Source organism: Nerophis lumbriciformis, linkage group LG02 (assembly GCF_033978685.3).
Source record: "Nerophis lumbriciformis linkage group LG02, RoL_Nlum_v2.1, whole genome shotgun sequence".
NCBI lineage: Eukaryota > Metazoa > Chordata > Actinopteri > Syngnathiformes > Syngnathidae > Nerophis > Nerophis lumbriciformis.
The window spans coordinates 58,902,215-58,912,248 of NC_084549.2; the positions used below are offsets into that span (position 1 = coordinate 58,902,215).

Here is a 10,034-nt window from a genome sequence, read left to right on the forward strand (position 1 = left end):
GCTGGACACTTCATTAGGTACACCTAAAGGTCTAAAGCGGGGGTCAGCAACCCGTGGCTCTCGAGCCGCATGCGGCTCTTTAGCACCGCCCTAGTGGCTCCCTGGATCTTTTTCAAAAATGGAAAAAGATGGGGGAAAATATATTTGTTGTTTTGATAATGTTTCTGTAGGAGGACAAACATGACACAAACCTTCCTAATTGTTAGAAAGCCTACTGTTTAATATGTTTATTTGGCCTGCGCCGTTTCGTCCTACTAATTTTGGCGGTCCTTGAACTCACCATAGTTTGTTTACATGTACAACTTTCTCCGACGCTGCCACAGAAAGATGTGTTTTATGGCACTCCTTGGTCTTATTTTGTCCACCTAACGTTTTATGCTGTGCGTGAATGCACAAAGGTGAGTTTTGTTGATGTTATTGACTTGCGTGGAGTGCTAATAATCCATGCTAATATGCTATTTAGACTATTTTGCGGCTGCAGACAGATTAGTTTTTCGTATTTTTGGTTCAATATGGCTCTATATGGCCTACTCAGTGGCAGTGTTTTTCAACCTTTTTTGAGCCAAGGCACATTTTTTCCATTGAAAAAATGCGGAGGCACACCACCAGCAGAAATAATTAAAAACTGAAACTCAGCAGCCGATATTGACAATGAAAGGCTGTTGTCGCAATTATTGGATATGACTTTAAAGCATAACCAAGCGTGCATCAATATAGCTCTTGTCTTAAAGTAGGTGTACTGTCACATCACACCCTGACTTATTTGGACTTTTTTGCTGTTTTCCTGTGTGTAGTGTTTTACTTCTTGTCTTGCGCTCCTATTTTGGTGGCTTTTTTCTCTTTTTGGTATTTTCCTGTAGCAGTTTCATGTCTTCCTTGACCGCTATTCCCCACACCTACTTTGTTTTAGCAATCAAGAATATTTCAGTGGTTTTGATCCTTCTTTGTGGGGATATTGTTGATTGTCGTGTCATGTTCGGATGTATTTTGTGGACGCCGTCTTTGCTCCACAGTAAGTCTTTGCTGTCGTCCAGCATTCTGTTTTTGTTTATTTTGTAGCCAGTTCAGTTTTAGTTTTGTTCTGCATGGCCTTCCCTAAGCTTCAATGCCTTTTCTTAGGGGCATTCACCTTTTGTTTATTTTTGGTTTAAGCATTAGACACCTTTTTTACCTGCACGCTGCCTCCCGCTGTTTCCGACATCTACGATGCAATTAGCTACCTGCTGCCACCTACTGATATGGAAGAGTATAACGTGGTAAGTCTGCCGATCTCCAGACAGCACAGACACTCAACAACAACACATTATTTGCGGATTACTGGTTTGCAAAAAATATTTTCAACCCAAATAGGTGAAATTAGATCATCTCCCACGGCACACCAGACTGTATCTCACGGCACATTAGTGTGCCGCGGCACACTGGTTGAAAAACACTGGCCTAGTGGTTAGAGTGTCCGCCTTGAGATTGGTAGGTTGTGAGTTCAAACCCCGGCCGAGTCATACCAAAGACTATAAAAATGGGACCCATTACCTCCCTGCTTGGCACTCAGCATCAAGGGTTGGAATTGGGGGTTAAATCACCAAAAATTATTCCCGGGCGCGGCACCGCTGCTGCCTACTGCTCCCCTCACCTTCCAGGGGGTGAACAAGGGGATGGGTCAAATGCAGAGGACAAATTTCACCAAACCTAGTGTTTGTGTGACAATCATTGGTACTTTAACTTAACTTAACTTTCAACATGTTGGGTTGCCGACCCCTGGTCTAAAGGCATACTTGCCAACCCTCCCGATTTTCCCGGGAGACTCCCGAATTTCAGTGCCCCTCCCGAAAATCTCCCAGGGCAATCATTCTCCCGATTTCCACCCAGACAACTATATTAGGGGCATGCCTTAAGGGCACTGCCTTTAGCGCCCTCTACAACCTGTCGTCACGCCCGCTTTTCCTCCATATAAACAGCGCACCGGACAAGTCACCTTATATATGCGGCTTTATAACACACACACAAGGGAATGCAATGTGTACTTGATCAACAGCCATACAGGTCACACTGAGGGTGGCCATATAAACAACTTTAACACTGTTACAAATATGCGCCACACTGTGAACCCACACCAAACAAGAATGACAAACACATTTTGGGAGACCATCCGCACCGTAACACAACATAAACACAACAGAACAAATACCCAGAATCCCTTGCAGCACTAATTCTTCCGGGACGCTACAATATCAGTACCATCATTGTAGCATCTTTTGAATAATTTTAAGTGTCAGAGGTCCTAATATTGTATTAAAAGTGTGCTGTCCAAAATCTTGCTTACAGTTTTGTGTGTCTTGAGCTTTAATGCTAATCCACACTTGTTACAGCCAGACTGTAAGTCTTGTCCAACAAAATAGACGTCATGCACCACGTACAACAACAGAACACTAAGAAGTGGGACAGGGGGGACACGAACGTTAGCAACACTAGCAAAGCCATGATAGCTACATGCTAACATTACACTTCACAGCCACGTCATGCTAGGTTAGCATATTTGCACCAGTACCAGTACCGTTCACATTCAAACTGATACGGTACCCATTTCCACTTCTTATGTGTATTAATAAATAGAATAGTTTTTGATAATAAAATCACATTTTTTATTGCAACATTTAAAAATGAGCTGATTATGATAGCGGTTTTCCAGTTGTTGTATCTTGTTTTATTATTATCATGTTTTTATTTGCAGATGTGACATTAAGTTGCAGTTCCAGTTGCAAGTGCAAGTCCAAGCAGTGACCATCTACTTATACATTCTGTATAAAAATTGTGTTTCCAGTTGAATAGGTTCTAAAAGGTACCTTGTGATTGTGCAATACTAAGATATAAAATGATATAGTATAGCGCCGCTAGTCGCTAGCTGACAACTGGCACGCTAATCGCTAGCTTAATCTCTATATGACAACTGGAGTGCTATTCGCTAACTGACAACTAGAGGGATAATAGCTAGCTCACAAATAGCATGCTAATCGATGGCTGATAACTAGCATAATAATCGCTACCTGACAACTCGTGTGCTAATTGCTAGCTGGCAACTGCAACTGATACCTAATCGCTAATATGAATATAATAATATCAGACGTATTCATGTTTTTATTTTAATCCTGCAAGGTACAGTGAGTAGGATATACATGCCACTGCTATTTAAAAATGACAATAAAGTGTTTTGGATACATTTTATTTAGGGCTATCAAAAATAACAAGTTTAGTCATGTCATTAATCACAAAAAAAAGGATTGCGTTAATTATGTCTAGTTGCAGATTAATCACGCAATTTATTTAGATTTTAAAATGTTTTTAACATTATTTACCGTATTTTTCGGACTATAAGTCGCAGTTTTTTTCATAATTTGGCCAGGGGTGCGACTTATACTCAGGAGCGACTTATGTGTGAAATTATTAACACATTACCGTAAAATATCAAATAATATTATTTAGCTCATTCACGTAAGAGACTAGACGTATAAGATTTCATGGGATTTAGCGATTAGGAGTGACAGATTGTTTGGTAAACGTATAGCATGTTCTATATGTTATAGTTAGTTGAATGACTCTTACCATAATATGTTACGTTAACATACCAGGCACGTTCTCAGTTGGTTATTTATGCCTCATATAACGTACACTTATTCAGCCTGTTGTTCACTATTCTTTATTTATTTTAAATTGCCTTTCAAATGTCTATTCTTGGTGTTGAGTTTTATCAAATACATTTCCCCAAAAAATGCGACTTATACTCCAGTGCGATTTATATATGTTTTTCCCCTTCTTTATTATGTATTTTCGGCCGGTGCGACTTATACTCCGAAAAATACGGTAATCAACTGCAAAAGGTTATCAGGTCAATGCATAGGCATACATCCTTTTGCTTAAAACCAAATACCCAGACAGGACTTTAGCTACAATTGTTACCAGGTTTGCAGCCAATAAATTATGAACATTTAAGTAAATTATTATTATTTTTTAAATGCTTATGACATTCTGGCAATAAAATTGCATTTGCGTCAAAATACTGGGGTCTTTCTTTTAGGTTCATTTAAGTGATGCACGCAAGTCATTTACTGTGATTAACCAAGATTAATCTCACTTCTTTCTTTCTTTCTTTCTTTAGTTTATTTGGAACATGAACACACTTACATCATAATACATCACACAATTTCATATCATTTCATTTTACATAATGCCCGAAAAGGAGTAGGAAGAAGCAAAGCTTATTTAATCCTACCCCTTTCCCACTTCAAAGCGTTTACAAATATACAGAATCATTTACTGACCTTTTTATATAATAAAATAACATATATGAATTAGTATACAACAGTTTTGTAATATGTAATTAATTAATTAATTCAGTCATTATTAACATACTGAGATGGAGAATATCTTATTTTCAATAAGGTTGAAAGTATTTCTCATAATTCTTCTTCTTTGTACTCTGTAAGCACTATTATTTTGAACAACCTCTTAAACTGGATCATATCAGTACAATTTTTAACTTCTTTACTTAATCCATTCCATAATTTAATTCCACATACTGATATGCTAAAAGTTCTAAGTGTTGTACGTGCATATAAATGTTTTAAATTATTTTTTCCTCTAAGGTTATATTTCTCCTCTTTAGTTGAGAAGAATTGTTGTACATTCTTTGGTAGCAGGTTATAGTTTGCTTTGTACATCATTTTAGCTGTTTGCAATTTTACCAAATCACCGAACTTTAATATTTCTGACTTAATAAATAAAGGGTTTGTGTGTTCTCTATATCCAACATTATGTATTATTCTAACTGATCTTTTTTGTAACACGGTTAGCGAATGTAGCGCACATTTGTAGTTATTTCCCCATATTTCTGCACAATAACTCAGATATGGTAACACTAGCGAGCAGTAGAGAATATGTAGTGATTTTTGACCCAGGACATATTTTGCTTTATTCATTATTGAAATGTTTTTTGCCACCTTATGTTGTATGTTTTGTATACATGTTTTAATCACACTTCAAAAGTGTGATTAATCTGATCTTTTAAATATAATTTGACAGCAATTTTAATAAATCTGTGGCAAAATTGCGTGGGGAATATATATTTCTAAGGGGGAAAAAAAGAAAGTACAATCCACCAAAAATGAATCTTTGCAGCTCCAGTGCTAAGAGTCAAGGAAATTTGGGTTTCACATAATATGAGCCCTTTGAAGGTCATTTTAAGATGTGTAGCAAAGCCTGATTTAAAAACACAAAACTGGGACTAACAAAGGTGGCTTTATCATCATGATGTCATGCGTTTGAGTAAGGGGAGATGATAGATTTTTGATCACGTTTGGTGCTCATAAACAGGCTCCGGGGACACATAACGCTGCCCGCCATGGTCCAAAAGTCAATTGTGAATGATAGGGGACCTTTTAGCCAGATAGGACACTTAATGAAGTACTCACATCTCCAGCATGACCTCATTGAGGTAAACTCCATCCACTAATTCCACATATTCGGATAGTTTGTTGCCATCTGTCACTTTGGGCTGTCCTGCAGTCTTCACCTGCAAGGGACAAACACTATCTTAGAAAAAAAAGAAAAAAGGAGCAGTTTAGATGTGTCAAATAAATGGAAGTGGACTTACCCAGCAGACCAGAGGCGACAGCATGAAGTGCTCCAGCAGAGGGCTGAAAACCTCACCCTCCATATTTTCCAGCAGGTTAATTTCAGCAGTTATGGAGAAAAGAAGGGGAATTGTAGCACACTGTTTGTTTGTTTGTTTGTTTGGCCTCCACTCATGTGGTTGATTGCTTTAAAAACAGGCGCATTTTGGCGCCCTTTTCCCCCTATTTTTGAGGGAGAAATGTATGGAGATTGTCAAGGAAGAAAGGGGGGGAGGGAAAAAAAAAAGGTTAATCCACGAATGTCTCGACACGACACAGCTGTTTGGACCCACAGCTTCCCCACCGCACGGAACTCTGATTCACATCGGTTTTTTTTTTTTTTTTAAGCTTCCAAGGCAAATCTTTAAATTACTGACAATGCACCAGATGTAATCTCCCGCAGCAATTGAAATAACATTTAAAAAAAATCATCCAGTTGCACAAGCTTCCAGGTGGTGATGATAAAATCCCGGGTGGTTAGATGAATGCAAAAAAAAAAAAAAAATGCCCCCAAAAATAATCCAACGTTTTTGCAAATCCAGCCTGGAGGATTTTGTTTTGGTGTGAGTTACGGTCCTGTCATGTCAAAGCGAGGCAGTGAACTGCAGCCGGTGTGCCTCCATTCATTTGCAGATGACTAGTGAGGAGGAGGAGCAGCTGGGGAGAAGACAGGAGAGGCCAAGCCCCGCCCACATCCTGCCAAAATCCCTCCCTCTCTCTTTCTCTCTCTCTGGTGCAAACCCCATTATGACACAAAATAGATTAAAATTGATAATAAAGGCAATCTGCAACATGTTACAACATTTGTATCATTTAATACAACACATGCAACATGCAGATAATTCAAGCCTATTGCAGCCGCATGAAGGTGGCAACGCTGACATCTAGTGGCGAGTGTCTGTAAGTGCAACATTAAGGTGCACGTCAGATCAAAAGATGACAACATACAAAATAGTTTCTTTACCGAGAGCGTCCGTTTTCCACCGCGTGGTGGGTGCTGGAGCCTATCCCAGCTGCATTCGGGCGGAAGGCGGTGTACATTCTGGACAAGTCGCCACCTCACTGCAGGGCCAACACAGACAGACAGACAACATTCCCAATATGCCTTAAAAAACATAATGAGAGCTTTGTGTTGTGTTTTTTAATGAAGTTTGATTTGTGAAGATTTTTTTTTTTACATTGAATTTATGTCCATCCATCCATTCATCCATTTTTCCGCCGCTTATGAGTCCTGGTCGCGGGGGCAGCAGTCTAAGCAGAGATGCCCAGACTTCCCTGTCCCCGGCCACCCCCTCTAGTTCTACAAAGACGTTCCCAGGTCAGCTGTGAGACATAGTCCCTCCAACGTGTCCTCGGTCTGCCCCGAGGTCTCCTCTCGGCTGGACATGCCCGAAACACCTCACCAGGGAGACGTCCAGGAGGCATCCATAGTAGAAGCCGAGCCATCTCGGCTTGCTTTTCTCGACGTGAAGGAGCAGCGGCTCTACTCTGAGTCTCTACCGGATGACTGAGCTCCTCACCCTATCTCTGAGGGTGATCCCATACATCCTGCGGAGGAAACTAATTTCCGCCGCTTGTCCTTTCGGGCATTACCCAAAGTTCATGACCATAGGTGAGGGTAGGACTGTAGACCGACATGTAAATCGAGAGCTTCGCCTTCTGGCTCAGCTCCTTCTTCACCACAACAGACCGGTGCAGTGACTGCATCACTGCAGACGCCACACCAATCTGTCTGTCAATCTCACGTTCTCCATGGAATTTATGTAAATTCATTTTTTGTGTTTAATGCGTTGAGTGGATCCGGTTTGGTGGCTGCAGGATTAGGTCTCTGCTTTTTGCAGATGATGTGGTCCTGATGGCTTCATCTGGCCAGGATCTTCAGCTCTCACTGGATCCGTTCGCAGCCGAGTGTAAAGCGACTGGAATGAGAATCAGCACCTCCAAGTCCGAGTCCATGGTTCTCACCCGGAAAACGGTCGAGTGCCATCTCCGGGTTGGGGAAGAGATCTTGCCCCAAGTGGAGGAGTTCCAGTACCTCGGAGTCTTGTTCACGAGTGAGGGAAGAGTGGATCGTGAGATTGACGCATGGATCGGTGCGATGTCTGCAGTGATGCCTGTATCAATCCGTCGTAGTGAAAAAGGAGCTGAGCCGGAAGGCAAAGTTCTCAATTTACCGGTCGATCTACGTTCCCATCCTCACCTATGGTCATGAGCTTTAGGTTATGACCGAAAGGACAAGATCACATTGTTGCGCGCGACCAGTCTTCCTCTCAGGGAATAAAAGACACTGGTCAATCCCAAATTCTTTGGATTGACATATATGTTGAGTAAGAAGGACCACCGAGACAGGATAGTGCTTGGCCAAGTTTTACTAAAGCTTTAGGAGACCAGCCCAAGGCGATAATAGCAGCAACAAGAAGCGGTCTAAACTTAAACGAAAAGAGTCAGCTTATTTATTGTGAAAACAGCACCTCCCACCCAGAAAAAAATACCGCTTTTGTTCTAAACAGATAAGGTTTTCTCCACAAAAAGGAAGTATGTTATACTCCAAGTCCGGCGCCTTCAAGGTGAAACAAAGAGTTTACTAGCGGACATAAGATAACGAACCCAAAGTGTTCAAATGGGAAAATTTTAGCTGCTTTAAACATGACTATGGATAAAGAAAGAACACTTCCAAATATATGCATTCTCCACATTCCCCCTTCAGATCTTCCCCAGAAGATCTCTCATATAAAGCAACACTTCTAAAGCCCACCCTACATTAAAGTAGGTGCTGTTTTGGTAGATGCCACCCTAACGCCTCCCTAGGGAGGTGTTTAGGGCACGTCCGACCGGTCGGAGGCCACGGGGAAGACCCAGGACACGTTGGGAAGACTATGTCTCCCGGCTGGCCTGGGAACGCCTCGGGATCCCCTGGGAGGAGCTGGACGAAGTGGCTGGGGAGAGGGAAATCTGGGCATCCCTGCTTGGGCTGCTGCCCCCGCGACCCGTACCTCTGATAAGCGGAAGAAGATGGATGGATGGATGGATAAAGCAATCTTTCCTATCTCAGAACCAGCAAATAAGTGGCTTCAGTCTTAATTTAGCAGAAGTGGGTTTTGAGTTTAGACGCAACAAATATTTCTCCACTGAATTTTTTTTACACTGAATCTTTGTACTCTGCACTGAATTAATTATTCTGCACTGAATTGTTTTACATTTAATTTTTCTGCAACACATTTTTTTCACTGAATTTTTCTGCACTGAAATATTTTTGCACTGAATTTTTCTGCATTTCTTTTTTTTTTTTTTTACAATCTTTTAGAATCTTTATAAACTGATTTTTTTTCCTGCAACACTTAATTTGTATACAGCAACTTTTATTATATACTGATTTTTTTTTTTTTATATACAGAATTTTTAAACACACATTTTGCTCAACAATTTTTAGCAATGAAGCAATCATTCCTGTCTCAGAACCAGCCAATGAGAGGCGTCAGTCCTAATTTACCGGAAGTGGGTCTTAAGTTAGTGAAGCAACCAATATTTCTCCACTGAATTTTTCGACAACAATTTTTTACACATATTTTTTCTGCACTGAATATTTTTACAATGATTTTTTTATACACTGATATTTTTACACTGATTTTTTATGCACAATTTTTTTTACACCGAATCGGTTCAAATTTTCTGCACTGATTTTTTTTTCCACTGTTTTTTTTAAATTGATTTTTAAACAACATTCTTTTTCCACTGGATTTTTGCACCCTGTTTTTTTTTTAAACACACACATTTTGCTCACCAATTTTATTTCAATTAAATTGTCAGCATAATTTGAAGTAAAAAAAAAAAATAATTTAAAAAAAAAGCAAAATATTCAGTTACATAAATTACGCTTTATTAAAAAAGACACAAATTAACCTCCATATTTTTTTTTACCATTTTATATAGCCAAATGAGGTGAGCAAAATATTAGAAACAACTCAGTCCTATGCGACACAAATGCAACATTCTACAGAACATAATTATAAACAATTCTAAATCACAAATAAGTCTCAATACTGTGTCTAAAAGTATTAATTTACTGTAAATTATAATACACATACAAGCTTTGCGTGTTAAAAGTTGTCACGCATGCTAAAGTGCACTGTTTCTTTAAGATGACTCAGCAGCTAGCTAGCATGCTAGCATGCGGCTCAATCCAGAGTCGCGATACGTGATATTTATCGTATTTTAAGATTTAAAAAAATATATATATACATATAGGTATGCTGTATGATAAATAACACAATTAAAAAAATAATCAAATTGTACCCTAATTGGAGACTGTTGCCTCTGGTTTTTAAAGTTGCCATGACGACTTTCTTGTTGTGACCGTGTCGGCTGGTAGAT

The 10,034-nt window shown here is 39.7% G+C and overlaps 1 protein-coding gene across 3 annotated transcripts in view; it reads right to left on the reverse strand.

The window, feature by feature from the left end:
- The window catches only part of ccdc88ab (coiled-coil domain containing 88Ab), a 185,327-nt gene extending 175,293 nt beyond the window's left edge, over window positions 1-10,034 (reverse strand). For 2 of the 3 annotated variants that reach the window (XM_072911820.1, XM_072911819.1), the window contains exons 1-3: window positions 9,957-10,034; window positions 5,645-6,725; window positions 5,463-5,563 (exon numbers count right to left, since the gene is read on the reverse strand). In XM_072911820.1, coding sequence (XP_072767921.1) covers window positions 5,463-5,563; window positions 5,645-5,707 — 164 coding nt within the window. In that variant the 5' untranslated portion in view covers window positions 5,708-6,725; window positions 9,957-10,034. The remainder of the gene's footprint in view (window positions 1-5,462; window positions 5,564-5,644; window positions 6,726-9,956) is intronic. The other variant, XM_061965665.2, reaches the window with a different exon arrangement.